A 24169-nucleotide genomic window follows, 5' to 3' on the forward strand; every position below is an offset into this window, starting at 1 on the left:
CAACGGCCTTGGAGAAGTCCAGTAGCAGTAGAAGCAGGTTTGGGGGTCAAACAATGGAGTAGGATTGGGAGTGACTGAATCCTTCTTTATCTGGCATGTGCTGGAGGGATCTAAATCAACAGCTGTCACTTGGATGGACCCCAGGGCAAAAGCCATGTGCCATGTTTAGGACTTGCAGGATTGGGGTGGGAGGTTAGGACTATTTGAGGGGTAGAGGGGGTGGGGGGGGGGCGTCTCGACAAGGATGAGGCCTGACTGACGAGTACAAAGTCTCCTCCGCCTCATCTTTGTGCATGTCTATCTTGAATTCATAAAACCACAACTTAACTGCACTGCTGGCTTTTATTTGGAGTTTACACCGGTAGATAATGAGGGAAATAGAATCGCCGGTGTTGCCATGGCAACAGCTTGATGTCTTAATGGGCGACGGAAAGTTTGAAGTACACAGTACTGATGGAATATCCACCTTTGTTCAACTTTAGCCATGTCAAAGAAGCAAAATGGCTCTTTTCACTCCCACCACGGCGCATATGCCCCTTTCTAATGGCGGCCATTTTGGAAAATACCAAAACAAAGAAAAAAGATGCATTCTAAGATCCATTTTTTTGTGATAACCAAATCATCTGCAAGTCATGTTTAAGACTGTGGATTATTCAACGGGAAGATTTTACTGATCTAAGCGGTTTTTAGAGGAAACTTTTGGAAGACGTGTCACCCCCCCCCCCCCCCCCCCCCCACGCTCATCAGTTTTTTATCGATGGAGAGTAGCACAATCGACGATTGACTGTGCACACGGCGGTTTTCATTCAGTCTTTCTTAAGCGAACAATTGATTGCACAGCTTAGAGGAGGAAAAAAAAGGAGAATCCAAGCGTGTATTGATGCCAAGGGGAGTCACCTTAAACATTGTTTAGAATGGTTGTGAAATTGAAGAGCGTCTGTTAATGAAAATGTGCTTCCTCAAGTTGTCTGTATATTTATGCCATCTAAAAAGGACCACTTCATCAGTCTTAATATTTTTACACAAGGTGAATGAGAACATTTTCTTCGATGTAATTATATTGTATACAGTTTGTTCTTCCAGGGCAGCTTATTTGAATGATATCAATATATCAGATTTCATTTCATCTCATGAAAAATGTCAATCTTAATGAATGCTTTTCAATGTTTTTTGAAACAATAATTGCGTGTCATTCGATCGGAATTATCTGCAGGGCGAAGCGTTTATATTGTCGTAAAGATTCGAAATGGTGACGCTATATGTGGCTCTCATCAGACATTTCTCTTCTGAGCAATACATTGAAGTCATGTTTTGTGATGTTGGAATGAATCAAATGAAATAAAAATTTGGAGTTGGACACATTTTTTGTGACATCTGGCCACTCTTTGCTCTTATTTCATCCAATCCTTCACATTTTTGGCCCTTTTAGTTTACAACATTCATAAAAATAACACTAATTATATGAATACTATTTGTCTGATGGTATAGACTCACAGATGGATAGAAAGACAGAATAAAGTTCTATGAAGAGAGCGAGAGAGCCGTATTGTGCCGCTGATACAACAAAGCCAAAGCACTTAGCATGTATTCTCCTCGTTAAGCTTCCCTCTCAGCAGTTAGACACCGTTTGCTGCAAAACAAGGGGAAGGTCACGAGCATCAAGAATAGATGTTGATTCCAATTATGTGTAATGCATTGGACAAGATGCGCTAATGATGCTGTCGTCAGTAGAAGGGGGAAAAAAAAAAAGACGATAAAGGTGTTTATGTGCACACTCAACGAAGGCAGACGCAAAAATCTCCATAAAGGCTTCAGACTTCAAATGACAATTGGGGAAAAAAAAAAAAAAAAAAAACTATTCTTGCTTCAGCGCAGCAGTTTTATCTATTTACCTTGACTACCATTCCATCAAGATAGAAAAGACCAGATGAAAAGTCATAATGAGGATGCAGCTCTGCTACAATGACGACTTGAATATTTAAGGGGGGGGAAAAAAAGGAAATGTTTTCAATTAATTTCAAGGTGTCCTGTGGGATGTGGATTAACCACACGTGATGATCCCAAAGCTCAGTCTCCCACTGCACGACCCCCAATTCACCCCTTTGACCGCACCTGCTTCCTTCATTTCATTTCATTCTCAGAGCCGCAAACTGAGCCGAGCGGTGGGAAGATGCTTCGGCCAATTAGTACATCCTCAACTGTTTTGTCACAAGTAAAGCAAAGGGCCAAAAAAAAAAAAGGAACGATTGAATAAAATAGAAAAAGCATTAACAAGAAGCAAAGAAGGGATGGTGGAAAGACAACATCAGGGTCATAACAGACGGACTCAAGAACACACTTTAGTGAATGATTCAAGAAAAATAAATAAAAAATAAAAAATTAAATAACATGAGAATTACAAGTCCACTTAACGTAACGTTAATAAATAACATACAAACGTGATGCGCTAACTGCATATATAGTTGCTGTTTTATGGCCAACAGTGAAGCAACACATGCAGACATGAAAAATATAAAGATAGTCAAAGATTCTTTTTGGGGCTTCTAGACAAGCCAACAGGTGCTAGCTAACTTCACCCATTAGCCAACACATTGTCATGATCTGTTATTTGCTGTACTCACCACCATCTTGAACGGATCCACCTTGTCGCATCAGTTGTGCCTCGTTGTCCTGCAAGTCTCAGCCTTTTTCTTGACTTTTTATTCATTACTGATTGATTATATTTTACAGTGAAATTGCTAGCTCACATGCACATTCACTGGTATCAATATGCTATGTTTTTTTTTTTTTAACATTTCGGTTTTACTTTTGTGCAATAAGCTTTTTTTTTTTGCTTTTGACAAATTTGACAATTTAAGTGAGGACTAAAAAAACAAATGCTGGAACACTATATTTCCCTCCTAGGATAAAGTGTCTGTCAGTACCCATTGTGGTTTTTTTTTTCTTCTCACTTTTAAAGAACAAATATGTGTAAATGATTTCTTTTATTTTTTCAGTAATTTTTGTAGACTTTAGGGACCACTCGTGGAGTTGTCGAGTATTTTTTGGATCAAGCAAACTGAAAGTACACGGTTCTTGGGAAATGTGTTTTATTACAAGTGATAGGGATCACACACTGTACACACTTTAAGCGTTGTTTACATTTGAAAGCTTTGGTTGTGTAAAACTGCAGTACGTAACTGTTTAAAAATCAAGTCTGGTACAGCTGCCGATCATTTTTTTCTTCCCAACAAAATATCACCACTTCTGTTTGTCACCAGCCAATTCCCATTGCCACCATCGAACACCAATCATTTCTCCATTGTCCCCTGAATTCTTTAACGATGTTGAGATTTTGACACAAACAGCCGTTCAACAAAATTTTAGTTTCAGATTCTGAATATCCGAATGATGTATATTAAAATATGATCATTTTCTGGCAACAAGAAGGGCAGTAAGTGAAAACTCATAAGTGCACGTTTGGATTTTCATGTATTTACAACAAACACGACACACCGGTTAAATGTTGAGCAAGGTGTGTTTTACTGATCAATTTAACACCCAAACAAAATGTAAATAAGTGTCAAAAAGGTGCTCAGGTATATACACAATGAATTGCGTTGATTATACATACATAAAACTGAATGTGTGTTTCTGTGCAAGCATCAGTCGAATGCAAATTGGATACTTGGATGAGATGTCAAAAAGTTACGGCAGTAGGTGGACTGCAGCAAATGTCATCCATCTCAAGGTGGTAATATTCATACCATTTTGTCGTTATTATTTTTTGTTTTACTTCTCAATGCGTTTTATCCTAAATCTGCCATCCCTCGTATATGATATTTTGAAAGAACTACAGTAAAGTAAACACCATGAGGGTTTCCATAGCCTTGAGGTAGGAAAAAAAAAAAGGTTTTTTTTTTTTTTAGGAATTTTACTTTTTGTTCCGCTGCACGACTCGTCTTTTGTCTTTCCTAGCCATCAACTGTAGCACTTGCTCCAACACAATGCGGCGCTGCCGGCGTCACGTGCTAACTTTTTCCCCCCAATTTTTCTTTTTTTTACATCAGAGGTTAAAAAAAAACAAAAAACACAAGACTTACTGATATCATAATGTTTGAAGGCAATGAAGATAATTCCTCCCAAAATACATTTCAGTGCAACACAATGGACATGAAAAAAAAATCTCAATTTTTTTCCATAAATTTCACAATTGATCAAATTTGTGTGACTATTTTGTCAATCGTTCAAATTGACAACTTTTATTTCATCAATTGAGAACATATTAAGTGCTGTACATTCATCGTCACCTGTGTAGCTTGCCAGGAACCCATTACGCTGTTTTACAACCACCTCGGACTGGTCGACACAAACGCAGATATTTAAAAAAAAAACAAAAAAAAAACCAGACACTTTCATACTTTAACCTTGTGTCCACATGCAAACGCTCAGTGAGGTCAGTGAGTGAGGTAAACAAATTTGCCTCGTAGACAGAGAAAAAAAAAAATAAAGCTTTTTCTTGATTGGCCATTGTTGTCATTTTTGCCTTAGGTGGACGAAAGCTAGAGGGATTTATCAACCCAAGAATTATGAAATTTAATTTGAATTACATAGTATGTAGGATCTATCCATACTTCTATTTTGAGATTACAGTAGATTTCACAAAATATTTCCTGAGTTTTTGCTCGGTTGGAGGGATCAGGGCCCAGAATATTGTTGTGCCGATAAAGACATAAAAAATTGGACTGTCAATTGTTAAACACGCTGGTTTAAAGCTGAATATTTGACATCAATTCCATCTAGGAATGTCAACTATGGTAGAAATGGAATCAGAAAGCATCACTTCAGGCACTTGGATAACCAACTTAATCTCATTTGTCCCCACCTCCTTGAGGATTGATCTGATTTCTTAATTTTTGCTGACAATGAAAACATTTGGGTTTGACGGCAATCTTAAAACATCATCTACATTCTGTTTCAGATTTGGCTTCTGTATTCCAAGACTAAATTTATACTAGTAAGCGATGACAACTCCACATAACATAATGGCAGTAGCAAAATGAAAATACCATATTTACTTTTTAATGTCAAACCCATATGTTTTCCAGTATACAGTTTAATAAACAATATTTTTAGAAGGGAGTGTATAAATAAATACATTATATATATGCAATATATATAGACAGTGCTATACAAATTTATCAGGCCACCACAAGTTGTGAGGTTTATGTTCAATTCCCACCAAATTCCCAAATTTCTGTAGTTCCTTTGTCTGTAATCCTTTTAAACAAAATATTTTTCATCCAGAATTATCCAGGAATTTTCCAATCTATTGCGAAGCAAATTTGCTGGCAAAAAGAACAGTAACATGTTTGTCCTTGATTCCGATGTCAAATTATAGTTATTTACTAGCACTGGTTTACAAAAAAGTGTTTTCATGACTGAATGAAAGGCTTAATTAATTAGCGCCGTTTGATAAGTCACTGAAATCGAAAATCACCATTCAAGCACTTCATAATACCAGATGGTCTAAACAGGTGGTCTCATAAATTTGTTAGAACTCAGACTAGGGGTGTAACGATAAGTCAATTTTCAAGAAAGTAGTGTTTAAACACATTGATTCATTTCCATTTGTGTGTTTACTGTATTGCTCTTTTTTTCTCTTAATCGCTATCGTTGCTCACTTACAGTTTGTAGTTCTAGATGCTCCGCTGTAAAATGATTTGCAGTTCAAATACTCATGTCCTTGTTGATTTGAAACTTCACATAGAAGTTAGCTTTGGCAGTTAGCATGTCTTGTGTCATTCTCATTGGCTCTGTGTCACATGTTACTCTTCAAACCTTCGTAGCGTTAATGGTACTTGTAATAACTGAAAGTAAAGACTTAAAGCTAACACGCTCGGCTGTCAAGAGTAAGTTAGCTTATCGCTTAGCGTTTGACTCTTTGGATAGTCTTTTGTACCGAAGAATACACAATCAAATACATGTAGCTTACCGTTACACCCCTGGGACATACACATGTACAGTGTATATACAAATCCTGTGGTGTGAATGATTTTTCTGTGAGGCCCTTACTGTTGTTGTTTTTTTTTCCCACTCCGATACAATGTGTCTGCCCTTAGGGAAAGGGCGTCTTTACATCAAAGATGTCCTTTCATTGTCTGCATCCAAACATTTTGTTCCACTCAGTGTGCATATCAATCTCTTTTTGCGAGACACTGGCGCAGAATTTACAAAAGACCCTTTCAAAGTCCTGGTAGGTTAGTGGCCGGATCATATTGGTCATCTCCATCCCCTGTTGCGTGGATATGTGTAACAGACCCACATGGACTTCCTGGCAAAGTCTGGACAGGTCAAGTCCCGAGAAACCCTCAGTGCGTTGGACAAGCAGTGCAAGCTCCTCGTCACTCATGCAGTATTTGTGCTGGTATTGGGCGAGGAACTGGCTGACAATCTGGTGGCGAGCTGCACTATCGGGCGGGGATACCAAAACCCGCCGAGCAAAGTACCTATGCAACCCCTCGTCTATGTCCTGGGGTCTACTTGTGGAGCAAACCACTAATACTTGGTGTCTTCCATCCACACCTGAGCCCATTAAAAGTGAGTCCAGCTGGGAAAGTAGCTCCCCCTTTAGTCTGTTAATGGGACTATCTTCAGCGAGTTGTGCCGATAGAAGCATGTCCACCTCACTAATGAACAGTACAGAGGGTTGACGGCAGCGAGCTACCAGGAAGGACGCTCTGATAATGTCCTTGCCGTCTGTCAGCCACTTGGTGACTAAAGTTGACGCGCTGAGTCGAAGTAACGACGCCCCAAGCTGGATGGCCAGGCAACGTCCTAGCAACGTCCTGCCACTGCCTCTCGGGCCAAACAGCAGCACACAACGTGGACTGGCGCCTAAGGTTCTGAACATGTCAGGGCGTAAAATGGGCCAGAGAACCTCCTCTTTTAGGGTGGCTTTGGCCAGTTCTAAGCCTGCAATGTCACTCCAGTCCATGGGAGGGCCCTGTTGAACAATTTCAGAGGTGACCATGTCCAAAAGGTGCGGGTCACAGGTTTTCAGTTGCTCTTCAGCAGAGCGTGAAGAGCACATGGTTGAAGAAGAGGGAGCACCTGAGTGGGAGTGATGGATATGATGATCTTCCGCACTTTGCTCACTGAGGGGTGGGGATATAAAGTTGACGAGAGAGTCGGCCATGCGGGAACCCCCGAGTGACGAAGTGACGTAAGCGGATGGAGACAGTGGGTTGGGTGTTGGCCGGCTGCTATACTTCCTATGCTGCTGCTCCTCCGAAGGCAGTGTGGACTGCTTCTGCGGATTAAAAGGTAGAGATGACTTCTCGGAACTTGGATGAAAACCACTACCGACGGGACTGTTACAGTTTCTGTTTGTGCTGCTGCTGTCTGCCACTCTGTACATTGGGCTTTCGGTTGCACTTCGAGTCTGGTCGTAGCCAAAGTTTGCATAAGAGGATTCCATATCTCCTTGGCCTGTCACGTAGAAGGCTTTCCTCTTCAGCAAGTTGGAGGGGCAACTGTTAAGAGGGCTTGGGGTGATTGGGGTCAAGTTATGGTTGTGGTATGGATAAGGGGGAAGGGGCGTTGGTGCAGCAATCCCCGAGGGGAGGTATGAAGATGGTCGGGGCACTCCTCCGCTGTTGTATCCAGGTCCGACTGAGCTCTGGGCAGGGTATCCCGCAGGGGTGTAATTATAACTAGACAAGTTTGGGGAGCCTCCGTTGTATGCTGGCACTAATGTCGAGTGAGATGGCGGTGGAGGTGGTTGCAGGAGGCCAGAGCTGTGCAATGGGGAAGGATGTGCAGGGGCAGGGACAGATTGGGAATTGTAACTGGTGTGCAAGTAGGAACCGCTGTAAGTGACATCAAATTCCTGAGAAGGCAATGAGGACGAGTGGAGTGTGGTGGTAGTGTGGCTCCCACAACTGCTACTGGAGAAGATGGGCTCACTCAGAGTGCTGGAGGCAAGACCGGGAGAGCTACACAAACCAGTTAGCACCTCAGAAGCTGCTGCAACACCTCCCTTGCGGATGGGAACCCCCTCAGGTATGCAGCTCATAAGATAGACGCCGTCCTGCCAGGATTCCGATTCACCTTTCCGTCCGTTTATCCCTCCCGGTACACTGGGGGCTTCGGGGTATGACACCGGCAATTCCAGGATGCCGGAATATTTCTCCGCATATTTTTTGAGCATGTTGGAGGCGGTGAGGGCTGAGATGTCATCATTCGCCCAGGCGTACTGGTAGGCGACGGAGCACTGTAGGTGGCCCGGTACCACGCGGTATGGCTCTGCCTTGTGGGCCGGCGAGCACGTGGTCGAGGAGATGTCAAAATGCTGTTCGGCCCACTGGCTTTGCTCGGGATGCCACTGCATCTTCAACCCTGGTGACAAATAAAAAGCACAAGGGACAATACAGTAAATGCAATCAGGACTCAGCCTTCAAACGTCTTACGATTCCCACGCTATGTCTCTGCTATTTGGTGTTTTAAGCTAATGATCAACTTTAATGGTTTTCTGAAAATTGAGCCTGGGAACGGATCCCATTTCAGATCATAGCTGCTGATAGACAGATTCATACACTTTTTGTTGCAACTTGTGAAAATGTTCTTTTCTATATTTAGCTAAATATACATATATTGAGACATTCAAAAGTTGGTCAGGATTCCAAGTACTGTGGTAACTCGACTAACAAATTCAATTTGTCCCATGGCTAGTTTTCTTGAAATTCAAATCAATGTTTCCCTATCGAAAAGAGCTAACACGCAAACGATCGGGTTCAAGAACCACATTTTAAATAGAGAAAAGAAGTATAATTGTACAATATAAATATGAAATAGGACAAAACTAGAAGATGTGAAATAAGGCAATGTTAATAAACAGGTCACAGGGACCTTTGAGGGGCGTGGCCTAGTGAGTGACATTAGGATAGAGTGATTCCTTTAGGTTTCTTGCAAGTCTTTTCATTTTCTATTGTGTAACTGAAACTATAAATTTGAACTCAAAGCCCCCCAAAAAATGACATACATAACATAAATACATACATGAAAATAAAAGTGATGACAACTTGTTGAAACCTCGCAGCTTATATGATCACGTAAGAGAGGCTGGGTTATGCTCCCCCATGCAACCTTGGCTCGACTAATAAGACCCTGGATCTTGGAGGCTCACGCTATAATCGCCCGCTCATCTAAGGTGTCTAGGGGTGGGCTTTTAAAATAAAAAAAAAAGCCTCGACGAGCATCCGCCTCACACAAAGCCCTCTGATTTCTTCCAACACATAATCAGACACACGCGAGCTCTCGTTCACTGACCCAGATGAACAAACACGGGCATGCCATTGCCGCAGGCTATGAATCACAATGCATTTGCTTCCTTCCTGCACAGTTCCACCTTGACCTCTTCTCAGTCTGTAGTACCTCTTCCCGGTCTGCTAGCTACCATCGCTGCTCCATCAACGACATGATTTGATTTCCTCTCATCACCACCTTTTATTTTCACAATATTTATAATTCCCATTCCTAGTTTGCTAGCCGCCACCACCACCGCGCCTCTCTTATTTACTGCACTCACTCTTGCTTCTTCCCCAGCTCCCTTTGCTATCTCTCTCTCATGTCTGGCTACTTTCACCTGCCCCCTGCCAGCCCTTTTTTTTTTATGACCTCGGGAGGCTGTTGAGGGACTGTTTCCTTTAATCCGAGCCAGCGCCATCTGTAAACATGGACAGTCTGCCATTGACTCACTCCACAGAGTCCGACTACCAAAGGCGGTGGGAATTAATCACAGCAGATTTCAACCTGTAGTCCTACAAAATATAATAAAGGTGTCTTGCCTTGGTTATTGATTGTTAGCGAGAAATCCACAGTTGGGGCATGGGCATAATTCATTTCCGCTAGAGCAATTCAGATCAACGGCTAATCCACTTAAACGACGGCAAATTAAAAATAGACTGACACATCTTGTGCTTTGTTTGGTAACAAAACAGCTCAAGTGAGGGATCACAAGTCCCCAGACTATTTTCTCCTCTGCGAATCTCCTCTCCAAACATCTCTCAGCAGTCGCAAGTGGCTAATTAGCACAACGGTAATCTGATAATTGCATTCACTTTAGCCGAGAGGAGTCTGGCAGAGGCCCGCGAGCCTGTCAGACACTCGGTGCAGTGAGAAGTCTGACAAGTCTGCCAAGTCCCAAAAGACTAACCTGTACCCCGACAGTAAACAACCGAGTTTTGCGGTTGATCTTTTGCAAGTTTGACAGTATTTTCACAATCATATGGACCAAAACATTTCGAACTTTCTACAGGTGTCTTGAAGATCTTGCATTTCACATCACTGTCTGGGCCATGTCAGTGTACGCCAATAATAGACTTGCATCTCTCAACACATCTCTGCTCTCATCCTGGATTTTGGAATACCGCAGGGATTAGTCCACAGTCCCCTTCTTGACTCATAACGGTTTTTGCATTTCATCATTGTAAAACATCTGATGATGACACCCTCATTGTTGGACTAATCAAGGCAACAAGTTGAGACCTCACCACTGCCCTACATCACGCTACATGGTTAGCACAGGCATACTGCGTTCAAAATTAAATAAAAACGTATTTTATTTACCCAGGATTTGTCATTTTGCATTCAATTAAACCTCTTCCCTTCCTTTTTAATTATTCCCATCACTCCCAAAGTCCACATGTATCAAGCTAGTTGCCCATTAGTGTACAGTAGTAAACAGATCTTTAGCAGAGGTGCTAATGAGTGCTTTTAAGTCCAGCGCGACACCAACATTTTGCCAGAACTGGGTGGTACTGGAGTTTAACTGCCCGTTTTGGTCCCGTCGCACTGATGTCGAGTGACAAAGTGGTACATGGTGTTATGTACAATGGGGAAGTAAGTGGGCGTCAGGACGTAAATTAGGATTATCTCTCGATTGCTCGCCCACTCACTCATTACATATAAAAAGTACGCTTGCCTTTGAGTGTTGAAAAAAAAAAAAATGCTGTAGTGTGCCATATGCATTTGAAAAAAATAATAATTAAAAACACTAAATATAAAGAAAAGAAATTTGAAAATTCCTAAAAATCATCTTTGCCTTAAAGCACTGCGTTTCAGAAGTGCTAAAAAACAAAACAATGTCTCTCACTTTTTCCCTCCGAACAAAACAAAACCAAAGCGGAATCCAAATGCACTTTGAAGTGGAATTTGAGCTCCTCCTCAGCTCACCATGATGACAACCAGTCTGTCAAAAGCAAAAACAACAACAGATGAGGGAAGTAAACAGAGTGAGTTCAAAGTCTCCCATGCTTGAGCGCTGACCCAAAGAAATGAGCTGTCACTAATTCAAAGACAGTAAAGGCTGCCGGTGCTTGGCTGCTGCAAAGATGACAGCTTGCGCTGGCAATAGAAAGATACTTGACACATGTCAGCATCTTTTAAGGAAACAAAAAATAATCTAATATTCATGGTAATCAATGCTCTTTGACATCACGGTGTGACCATCAAACTCTAATCAGTGGAATCATCAGAAGATCAGCTTTGACAAGTTTACTGGCGCTAGATAAATCTAAAATATCATGAAACAATCCGCAAAGCTTTTAACAGTGTCGCTAAATTTAGTCAGACAAACTCGACACGCATAAAAAGCAAGATTTTTTTTATTTTATTTTTTTCTTCCTGGCTGATGGGTGAAAATGTCATTGACATTGATGCTCACGCATTTCCCAGAAAATAAAATGCTAACAGTAGAAATAGGAAGAGTGATTCTATGCAAATACAAAATGAAAACACTTGCAGGGTGCATGGCAAAAATGATTACGCTGAGCTAGCTACCTCTCACTGGGCAATATGCCAACACACGAATACTACAGTGCATGCGTGCATGTTTGACATTTGCCGTGATTTAAAGATACACTTCATATATTTGAATTACCTTTTTTTTTATTGTGTTTTCATATTTATATTTTACAATGTAATGCTGTTTTTACTCCCATTTTTTGGGGGGGGGGGGGCTTTGAGTAGCCCAGCCCATGATTAGCAGAAATCATTCATGCTCACAATAAGTTTATTGGGGTGAAAAAAAAATAAACTGCCAAAAAGTGTTTAAAAATATATATTTCCCACCCCCCCTTCACAAAAATATGCACAAATAGGTGAATCCGTGGGTGCCAAACTGAGATATAACCTTGTACAAAAGCAATTTATATGCTGCACATAGTTTGCACCAACATTTTGTTTTATTATTAATGCGCACAAGTTTTATGCTCCTGCAAACCATTCCAATGTCAAAATCTCACTTCATTCGGGTCATCTTGGGAAATATTTGCATTCTAAAAATGTCTACATTCCCCAAAACATTTTAAACAAAAATAAAATAAAAACATTGAAATCAACTTACCGTCTTTCAAGCTATACTGAAACAATTTAACTATAATTGACACATTTTTTCAGATTTTTGTGTATTTCCAAAATCATACTTTATTTTCTGCTTTGGCTTGAATTTGCCTTGTGGCTGGCGACAGCCTAGAAATTTGGAAAAACCTATGTAAAATTAAGCAATAAGGCGTGCTTATTGTCTGTCGGACAAAGTGTATTTAGCTCATTGGAAACTTTTTTTCCCCCCCATGGAGCATCTCTGGTCCCGCCCTTTTCCGCACAGACACATTTAAACCAATACACAAATTGGCATCACTTTCAATAATACTCCTATCTGCTACTTGAGAGGTTTTCTATTTTTAGCCGCAAACGTGATTAAAACACTCCACAGCGTCAATCGCTGGCAGCCGTAAAAATCACAACAAAAGATTTAAGACACCATCTCTGTAAATTTGCTTGGACAAGACAGACAAACGTGAGTGGGGTGGGTTAAATGGCTAGGGCGCAGTTAAACAAACGCTCGCGATCAAGGAAATTGCGCACGGCTCGGTTTCAGATCAAATTGACAGGAATTGTATTTTTAAGGTGTCACTACAAAATTAAAAAAAAAAACACAATACATTCACCTATCCGTAAAAGATTCTCAAATAGTCTTCAATTAGCTAAATAAGGCATCTAGAGGGAATAACGTATCTAATACCACTTTTTAAAATTTTGTTAATAATTTTATATATCAGCTTAAATATTTTTTTTAACTGTTTTTTTTTAGGGAGTGAACAATCCAGACAGGTGTAATAATTTAAATCTGAATTATTACACGATTAAAAACACAATTTGTTATCATTTTGGCTTGAGGTTGTTGTGTCGATCTTCACGTTTGATTTGATAAGTTTGATGTACAAGTAAACAAATTTGTCTGTAGTATCACGATAACAAGGGAGTGCTGATCCGGTCCCGTTCCAACAAGCTTCCGTTAATGTAAATCTCATCCCGGAAAGTCACCTCACGGCAAACATAATAACAGGGGATCAACACATTGGATAAAAGTTTCTTTCAGTGTAACCCAGAGGTTAACTTGGGAGCCACTTTGTTTACCTGCGTGTCAGCTAAGTCAAATAGATGTTATTAGTGAGGTTTGAAGAAATGAGACGGAGCCTGAAACTAATGGGGGGGGGACGGGGACGAAGAAGGCGGATAATAGAGAGGGCGCCTGTGTAAGCTCATCTAACGGCGTCCATCCCCGTAAATAAAATGAGATAATGGTTTTTAACCCCACCTTTCATGCCACCGTCACCTTCCCGTCGTCCGTCTTGTAAATCTCAGCAAATGTGCCGCTTTTGGACATTAAGTGCTCGCTTAGCGTACTGCGTTCATCATATTTCAAGTGATCATGTATGGGCAAGTGTGTGTGTGTGTGTGTGTGTGTGTGTGTGTGTGTGTGTGTGTGTGTGTGTGTGTGTTGTAATAGTTATCCATTATCATACTGTACACGGCGACGGCGGCCCCATGATCATTTTCAAGTGACTCATTTCTAGAAGTACCAATCCACTGGCCACTTGGAGGAAAGTGCTGGACGGGCCTAATCCCAAAACAACCATTACTGGGTCACTGGGCGAGACCCCCACCCCCACCCTCCCTTCTCCTTTCTTGTTATTTGTCTCAGTACAGTGAAAAATTTCGGAAGACGTCAATCTCTTCATGTTCTGTTCCTCTGTCTTACTAATATATTTCTGACCATTTTCTCTCAAAGTAGGCAACAGATAAGGAAATAATTTTTCTTTTAGGGGGGGGGGTCATTTTCATGCAAATGCTGACGATGTCTTTGGTTACTATGACGACCAAGGGCACGAGATGGAGTGAGCGGCCTCTCCCTGTTGCCAACTCATGTGGCTATATTTATCGACTATTCCAACTCCTCTGGCAACTACTTTTCGGTGACGCTTGATGATTCCGATGATTTCGTGTCCAGACCCCAAATTAAAAAGTGCTTGCTATGAATTTGGAGTTTGAATTTTTTTTTTCCAAACAATGAAAAAGTAACGAGCTTTTGTCTCTTTTGGTCCACAAGAGATGAAATCAAAAGGAACACGGCGAAAACTACAACTTGTGCTCTTGACAATTTGTATGCTGCTTATGTGTTACGATTGATTAAGAAAAACAAATGCTAAGAATAATAAACGACGTCTTCCTTGTCAGCTCCTCTTTGTTCGTCACCGAGTCAACAAAACACAGATCACAAAGCTAACAAACATCACTTTGGGCAAACAAAAATGAAACACTTTGTAATTTGTTCACTGCGCGCAGATTGAAGTTTACTGAAGTTCGCTGCTTGCTGATTTACATACCAGAGGCGAAAAAAAACCCACACATCAATTACCACGGGTGCTTTAAAAGAAAAACTAAAAAAGACGGTTATTTTTGAGTAACTCACAAAGGGGGAATAAAAAAAAAAAAAAAAAAATGTCGGGCTGCTTGATATCAGATCTCGGAGGAGAAACTTGATGTGAGCTGATGAGCAGAAGGCATCTCAGGAGGGGGTCCGATGGTGGTGGTGGTGGGGGGGGGCCTTAATGTGATCATAGGGGACGCTCGACTTTCAGGGAACGGGCCCGTAATGAGCAATCAATAACATCCTTAACGGAGTTAGAGCGAGTGGCTGACAGCAGATGCGAGGCTACGACTAACAGGCTACGTCTGATCTCGCATTACCAGACACACACGCGCGCGCACGCACGCACGCGCGCGCACGCACGCACGCACGCACGCACGCACGCACGCACGCACGCACGCACGCACGCACGCACGCACGCACGCACGCACGCACACACACACACACACACACACACACACACACACACACACACACACACACACACACACACACACACACACACACACACACACACACGGTCTCCTCGGGTGTTAGCCATCCACATGGTGTCATTGTCTTACCATCGATCGTTGTAATCACATCCACAGCTGATGCCCCGCTACCTTTCACGGTTTCATCCCACCAACTGTTGGAGATCATTTCTAATCATGTTAGCTCGTCGCTAGAAGAGGTAAACAACTGTTGCGGAGCTCAGCGTGTGGCCTGGCAGGAATGTTGAGGACATTGCTATCATCTAAATAGCAGCAGAAGTTGGGCGATAGGAGAATATTTGAAAATTTCAAGATAATCGGATGAGTTGAAGTTAAATATGGCGCTAAAACCATGGCTAACAGGAAAGTAGTAATTGGTGTCAAGGAATTATGTTGAAGTGAAACATCTTACTGAGAAACGAAGATCTTTTGTACGTGGCTTCGATGGATGCTTGAAAGCATGAATTCTCCATCGGTGCTTGTGTGAACAGAATATGAAGAATGTTAATGATGTAAGGAACCTGACTTTACCCACTTTCCCGAGTCAATGAATTTTCTTTACAATCTATAATTCAATTGATCTGACTTTAAAGAAGCAAAGGAAAAAAAATCACATTTGAATTATAATTATATTTAAATGTAATTATAATGAATTATATTTTAACCTGCTAGCAGTGAGTCATTGTTTATACTAAATTAAATTTTAAAATGTATAGCTATAAAATAAACATGTGAAGACAGCACCCTCAGAAGAGCGCACAAACTTCATGTGAGAAGACCATAATTCCACATTCTCCACAGTTATTCATTCTTGATGAGCATGAAAATCCATTTATCGACAAAAAAAAGAACTGTATACGCTCGCTTCTGGACAATGTGGCTTTTATTGTCCCGTTACAAGGCCCAATTCTGGTCCACAAAGCCACCCAAAGTGACTTGAGCCTGTGCAGAAAAGCCGTCTTTCATTTGATGTACACATCAAGAGAGACGGGATCACAAAGAACCAGAACTGAAAAATGTTAAGAACACAAAGCAGACCTGCTTTTCACATAAATTAGGCTGACCATATCCAAAGGAAAAAAAAAAAAAAAAGTCTGGGTCAGACAGCTGCTTTAAAGAACCATAATATCTTAATTAGGCTCATTTTGAATAATATTTCGGATCAAATGTGTCTTTTTACATCTTGGGCTAGCCTCCGTCTACTGCCGTTAATAAGTGACAAATGCACTATCAAGGTCCGACCGCTCTGATTGTCCTTCTCGAGAGATCACGTTGCGGCGCGGAGACGGATCAATACCATTTGCTCACCGCAAAGGAGGCCCAGAAATCTATTAAAAGGTGGCTTTTATTGAGTAATTAAACGGCCATTAGTGTCCCGCGCAGCCAAACGATAAATGTGATCAGCCTCTTGTCAAGGGCGATGATCCAAATGGGTTTTACTGCACAGTGTGTGTTGGCAGCTTGCTTCATTTCCAAGACTGAACTGAAAATTGGGATTAAAAACGGAGATTTATTTCGACAACGCAGGACTAAAGTCTCATGGCGAGTCGAGAAAAAAGGGGGGGAAGAAAAAATAAAACTACTACAAGCATCTGAGAACCACAGAAACACGCCTGGACAAAGTGCCCATATTCATTCCAGTCAATTTATGAAATGGAAACTTTCCATCATGTGTCCCCTGCCTGCACCCTACGAGAAGTTTTCCCCACCGACCGGCGCAATTCAAGAAACTGTGACAATCCTTTGTTGCATTTAATTGTTGTTGAACCAACAATACGGCATTTGTGCAATTGTCGGGAAAAAAATATACATATATGAATGAGCCATTCAGGCGGCGACTCAATGGAGTTGCTTGACAGCGGCCACCTAGTTTCTCTCCTTGCCTTCAAAACATTCTCAATCCCTGGGTACTTGACACTTCCCCTGGAAGCCAGTACTAAGCCTCTCTGGGATTCAAGGACTTGGCGCAAGCGTAGTCACAAAGGGACAAATCGGAACGTGCTTTGTGAGACTTGGAGGACAAAGCCCACATTAGTGAGCATGTCATCTGGGCTCCCAAGAGGGGATCTGAGTGGCCTTGAGGAATGCGGTGTGAAGAGGATAAATATATGTTAGTGAGCACCAAGATGGAGAATGTGGCCCTTCATCAAGCAACAATAGTTCTTTTATTTGATTTTTTTTTTTTTTTATCTTGGGCCATCATGACAGATGATTTTTTTTGCATCCTAGACTTCTTTTCCAAAATGCTCTAAATCCATTTTTCATAAGCTAACTAGCATTTTGTTAAATGATACATTTTGAAATATGCTAGTGTGCGGCAAGGGTTGAATTTGGTGCATAAGTGCAATCCAGGATTGGAATTGACATGTATTGTTTTTTATTTATTATTATTTTTATTATTATTAATCATAGGGGGCAAAAAATGTTTGCTGTCTCATCCAGACAAAGAACCAGCGCAGGCACAGATACAGCTTCTACCACCAAACACATCACCCCCCCCCCCCCTTATATCATTTCCAAGCGCATACAATGAACATGGCCTGTGCAATATTGTCTGGTCAAAAACCTGAATATAAATAATCACATTCCCACCATATCCTCATATGGACATTCTGCCAAAAGTAAATATGATTTTTTTTTTTTTTTTAATTGTGTGCTTGTTTTTGACTGCAATTTGCGAGACACCTGATTTTCATCGTTCCTGTGTAAGTGTCAAGAAGTACAAATTGAACAATGATCAAGAGTATAGAAAGTCTTTGCCTTTGCTAATAACGCTAACAAACAATCTTATAGCTCCAGCTCTGCTGGCAGCTATTGTGACCTCTGCAATAACACAGAGCCAACCGTGGACCAGCGGACACCTACTCAAAAGTCAATACCATGCGTGAATCCTCATCCTAGTGCATGATTAATGCATCACATAGGGGAGAAGGTTGCGGGAGGACAGACTTCATGCATCCGTTCATGCTGCCATTAGAATTCCGCCCTCCTCCTTGCCTCCAGGGGACAAACGCGTACCACAGCAACCATATGTACAAGGACTCAACGCTGATAGGGAAAACCGGACTCCAGCGACAAAGAACGTCTGGGTATCTTCTGAATTTAATTGAAAGGGAATGAAGGGGAGCTGCTTCCATTGGCCGGGGAAACGAGTCATCTGTGGTCACTCCCACAACAGCGCAAACATCCCTTTCTACCTACGCCCAGCTATGACAATATTGTGTGCGTCTGTGGACGCATGGTTGATATTTTTTGAGACTCTTTTTAAACACTTGCACATTTGAACACGTAGACACAATGACTTCAACTGGAGCATGCAAGAACCAATGCAATTGTGGAAACAGATCCTTCAACAATGCAGCTCCAATGAGTTGCAAGAGTGCTTGCTTCCCGTACAAAATAACAGACACGTAACAAATTTGCCCAAAGATCACCCCAAAAAAAAAAAAAAAAAAAAAAAGCCTTTCCTGGCTAGCTTTTCAAAGCATCACATGTGGGAGAAATCCACTCACGCTGACATAAAGAAGCGCACATCAACTGCTTTACATCTGTCAGGGGTCCCGTGGGGCAGGCGGAAGCCGGGATGGTAAAACAGCTTTTAATGGTAAACATTACAGACTGATAGAAAGTGTCAGGATAATTTATCTATATGGCCCCGCTGGGAGCCGCTTAACCACCTTTAGCGTTCTTTGTAAGGGAGGGAAAAAGACGCTCCCCTTTCTGCAGAGCGATCTCCTTCCCTCGGATTTACTCAGCCATCTCGCATGCTGAGATGTGAGACGATACGCTACAAATATAATCAGGCCAATTATTCTTCAGAGGAAAGACATCGTACGGCCACCGGCGACACGTGCTTTCGGTTTTAGCATCTTTTTACACGTCAGCCAACACACTCGTACGCTACTGTATAAAAAAATGTGTTGCACTTCAGCATGATTAGCAGCTTTCCATTTCAAGTTACAGAAATAATGTGACTTTTCATCCACAGAAAAGTGTTTTGGACAAATTTGACATTGTCCAGACTAAGTATATGCCATTCCTATTGGGATTTGATTGGGCCAGTAGTGGTCATTATGATGGAACCAATAGATGATAAATTTACGACTTTCTGCTGCTGTGCCTGCTCCATCACCTTCGATTTTATTCCCTTTTGTGTTTTATACATCGTATAATCAATGTCTGGTAGAAATTTCAAATTAGAAGAGCATTAAATAGTGATAGAGACTGAGACTGTATTTTTAGATCAACACAGTGATGTCAGCGATTAAATGCAAAGGCATGTAAATTGCTTGTAAAATGAATTGTTGTCCAAGTGTAAAAATAATGATCAACTACTTGTAATGAGCTATAAGTGAAATGTATATTATGGCGAGGTGAAAGGTTGTAATGACATTTGCATATACTTCCATTTTAAACAAAGCTAATTCAGGCATGACATTGCATGCAACAGAATGTTTATTATAATTCTATCCAATTATGATCGATTTTTGAGACTTTTTGTTCTATTGAATAAAAAGTGTACGTTTTTATTAACTCGTTGACACAAGTAATGTCTACTAAAAGAACAATTCTGAAGAAAGGAATATAAATGAATAAAAAGAACCTTACCATAGACGCTACTGCTGTTGCTGCTGCTGCTGCTGATCATTTCGTGCTGCATGGACGAGAGCAATTGTTTGGTGGAGGAGAATTTGATATGAAGAAAAAAACAACTTCAACACAAATTTCCTGTGCTGACTGGGGCGAGAATAATGATTTATACCGTGATGATTATTTTTTTCCATCAACTCATGTCAAGTTGAGAACGCAGGTAAAGGACCTAAACCAATTTGCATCGCATTCACGCCAACTTGTAAAGCAGAGCTGCGGCTTATGTTAAAAAAAAAAAAAAGTGCGCAAATTGTCTTAATTGAAGGATGGCTGAGAAAAACATCACGGAAAATCCTGATAGGTGCGTATGAATATCAAAATAATCGTAATGATCGTTTTTACGATCAAAAGAACACAATTCACGCTGACGTGTCGATTATAAACTTATTCAAATAATTCCCCGTTCGTTTAAAACGTGGCCCTCTAAAAATAATCATAAAAAAAATAATAATAAAAGATCCAGTGGTTAATCAACCCCCTCCCTCCACCTTTTCTCCTTACCTGTTATTTTAGCCACAGGTCGAGGTGGGAAGGTTGTTTTGTCGTTCCCCGCCGGAGAGGTTCGGTTCTTCGGGCATGCCTCCCTCCCTCCTGGGTGGCTGGCTGGCTGGCTGGCTCACCAGACGCTGACCACAGCCGCCACTGCCATGTTGAATCACAGCGGCGGCGGCAGCTGCAGCGGCGGCAGCAGCACTTCTTCTTCCCAACAGATGCTTCTCACCCTCATCGACGCCACGCCACCCCACGCCACGCCACGCCAGCAACAGCGCGCATGCGCAATGGTTACATTCACAGCCACACACACACCAATCATTCGTGGTAGAGTAACAAAGTCGATTTTTCAGATCTCACTACTTGTGGATTGATTTTTCTTGCTTTTTGTGTGTGTGTCTATATTGTGGCGGGAAAGCATTATTTCATAGTTAATTGGGTTTAAATAAACCCTTACGGCACAGGTGTCAAACTCAAGGCCCGGGGGGCCAGATACGGCCCGCCACATCTTTTTATGTGGCCCGCGAAGAGAAATTGTGCATTAAATTCGTGTGTCATGACTAGAATTGCAAATTGTCTTCATTTTTAATAATATCTTCTTTTTATTTGACCCGTTTTTTCTCGTCTGATTTGAAAACGAGTTATTTGTCAGTTTGTTTTGTCGTTTTTACTCGATATAATATGAGGTGCTCATACATTTATTTGGGTTGACAGTCATAACGGCCCTCCGAAAGAACCTATGAGTACAATGCGGCCCGGGAAAAAAATTGTTTGACACCCCTGCTTTACGGTAAAAGTGTTTCACAAAATGTTAACTTGATTTTACGGGTTTTGTTCTTCTCAAAGAATGAAATGCAACGTGATTTAAGCATATCAACGTCTTGCGTCAGGTGTTTTTAATCCTCCTGAAATTGCCAAGTCAAGAGTCATACGACAACCACTGAACCCTTTTTCGTCCTGAATGGGATTAGCTCATAATTAAGTAGTACGATGACATTATTGTAGAATCAATGAAAAACATTTGATGTCTTCACATTGGTACCAATCAATTGTATCTTGTCCTTACTACTGTTTTTTTAAGTCGTTATTTGACGTCAGCTAAAAATAATTGTCATCACTTAACCCTACCCTTTGATATCTGCAGACTTCAAACAACATGTCAAAATAAAATGAAGCAGATTTATAGCATAAAAGTGCTGTGGTACACTTACAATAAAATCAATCTCATTCCCATGGCAATTAGGAGAAATAGGTTTTTCACCTCACATTTAAAAATATTTTACAGGTGCATGATTCAAATGTATCGGACATTATTTGGTCAAATTACACAAAGGATTCAACTTTATTTGATTTTTCTAGCAAAAGTACGTTTTGTTGTCGCATCTCTGATAACAATCATGATTACATTAAGGTTATGTCAATATGACTTCAGTATCATTCATGTTTAGAATTCATTGAGGAAGTTATCTCTGCTTCCTGTATGGCCCCTGTAGCACGTCCTGACCTTTGGCCTTTATTATGCCGTGGTCTGCTTTTATAAGTAGCGCACCAGATTTTCCTATTCTCATTTTGAGCAGAAAAAAAAAAAGATGCCCTGAGGAAGCAACAGTAAACAACACAATTGGGACGGCTGAATGCTCGGACACTCATGCAAAATTCAGCATTTTGTGCACGGCCCATGCAAGACGGGCAGACAAAGCCATCTTGATTCATTTGAATTCTCCAGGAAATGTTTGTCATTTTGAGAAACTTAAAAAAAAACGGACCAACGAGTTTAGCTCTCAGCAGTCTCCAAGTGCTAAATGGTATGATCACCATTAAGTCTGCTATAAATCTATCAGGGAAAGCCTTATGGTTCAAATTAACCCCCAGTCAAAGTGTTTGAAATTCATGAATTGTGGTATTACTTACATCACAAGATACATGAAGTCATGTCTCTGTCTCCACAGTTCAAATATTGAAAGTACAAAGTGGTCCCCTGGTAGCCTTGTGATGTCTTCTTACAGACTGTAGTGGCCATACAACCCCCACTTGCTCATCGTTACGATTAATATTTGACAAGTGAAGAACATTCAAATGGGACAAAAGAAGATAAGGACTTGGTGTTGTGGGCCATTAGACAGCGAGGAACCCAAGCAACCGCTGACTTGCTAGCTAAAGAGCACTACAGCTAATAGCTAAACTGAATTTGAGCATTTTCTCATCTTATTCCTGTATATTACTCTTTCTTCTTGGTATTTTTAGGTTGTCTTGAGGCCTTTAGACATTGTGCCGAATCTCATATTCATATCACGCCTCAACTTCTTTTTATTTTTAACCCTTACCAGGTATTCATGATGCTCACAGTAGCGGATGCAAATTAGCATCAAGCTAGCAGACTTTTCTTTAATCATTTGTATGGTTCTTTTCATTTTGTCAGAATATGCAGCATGCTAGCATAAATAAATAAATAAATAAATAAATAAATAAATAAATAAGTAAATAAACAAACAAACTTCTGGGCCTATACTTAGAACGGCCATCGTCAAAGTCCTTGTGAATCCTTCTGATGAAATCGTTCGCACCCAAAGACACATACACACACACACACACACACACACACACACACACACACACACACACACACACACACACACACACACACACACACACACACACACACACACACACACACACGTCTTTGCTTCAGCGGTGTCAACAAAACAGAAGACTGCAGAAGCATCAGAAGATGCCCTTACCTGCTCTTTTAGGCGTATGCCTCGAGGAGCCTGAAGGCAGCGCTATCACGTGAACACACACATACCTGCCCAAATCAATAAACACACACAAAACCTCACCCACATTGTCTGTTCCTACTGTTTTTTTTTTTTTCCACAAACACCCTCAACCCATATCCTAACCCAAACCCAGACACAAATACACTTTCCCACCTGTCAGGTAGAAAAGACACAGCTTTATCACGCACACTCATTTGCTAGCTAACAGTCAATCACCAACAGTTGACGCCATTTTGCCAACCGTCAGCTCATTCATTCAAATCATACCTAAGAGCCACAATGAAGGAACAAACTGTAAATGTTACTTTTTACTTAGATTTGTAGTCAGGTGTAAATATAGCCACAAAAGTTCCAGTGAAGGAAAACCAGAAAATGTGCAGAGCAAGAACCAATCCAGAAGACTTAAAAAATTCAACATTAAGCAAGAGTGGTGGAGAGGGCTTTTGCGTTTGTCTAGGAGAGGTGTCTTCCTGCAACTAATTACTTAAGCAGTTGTCAAAGGTTCCAAGTAAGCTCTTGAATTCCAATGAACAAGGCCTGGTGAACAAGCTGTGGGTTTTGCATATTTTATCAAGAGTTCAACTTCTCTTCTGTAACCTTGGTGTTGTCGGGGTTGGCAGAGAGCCATTGAAAATCTACGCGTGTTGCCAATGCCGGGAGGCAATTCTTCAAGGGATATCTGTGCTTGGCATAAGACAAAAGGACATTTGTGTTGGAAATTGCAAATAAGAATCATGAATTTGTTTATTCCATCAGCGGCAAGAATTAACCAGCGGAATTTAGATGCCGCAACTTGAACGTGCCATTATGGCAATTATTTTTAATTTTGTGGGTTTTAATGAGTTGGACAAACTGGTTGCTTTCTAAAAATGCTTCGTTTTTGATTCGTTTCTGTTTGCTATCTATTTTTCAGCAGCAGCCAAGCCCATGAAGTTTAAGAGCGAGATTTTTTTTTTTTTAATACTTGCCAGTGTTGATAAGACTTTTTGTGAGATGTCAAATTTACAAGACGTTTATTTTCACTT

General features: G+C 41.0%; 1 protein-coding gene across 1 annotated transcript; it reads right to left on the bottom strand.

Annotated features, from left to right (window-relative positions):
- Positions 1–3092: 3092 nt before the first annotated feature.
- Positions 3093–20657, bottom strand: LOC147062886 (fidgetin-like). Its single transcript, XM_085924667.1, has 3 exons — positions 20377–20657; positions 19834–19879; positions 3093–8379 (listed from the first exon to the last, which is right to left on the bottom strand). The coding sequence occupies exons 2-3, from the start codon at positions 19871–19873 to the stop codon at positions 6134–6136; spliced, it is 2286 nt and encodes a 761-aa protein (XP_085780793.1). The 5' UTR covers positions 19874–19879; positions 20377–20657; the 3' UTR covers positions 3093–6133.
- Between the last annotated feature and the right edge of the window lie 3512 nt (positions 20658–24169).

Source organism: Syngnathus leptorhynchus, chromosome 1 (genome assembly GCF_054491065.1).
Source record: "Syngnathus leptorhynchus isolate UIUO chromosome 1, UIUO_Slep, whole genome shotgun sequence".
Lineage (NCBI taxonomy): Eukaryota > Metazoa > Chordata > Actinopteri > Syngnathiformes > Syngnathidae > Syngnathus > Syngnathus leptorhynchus.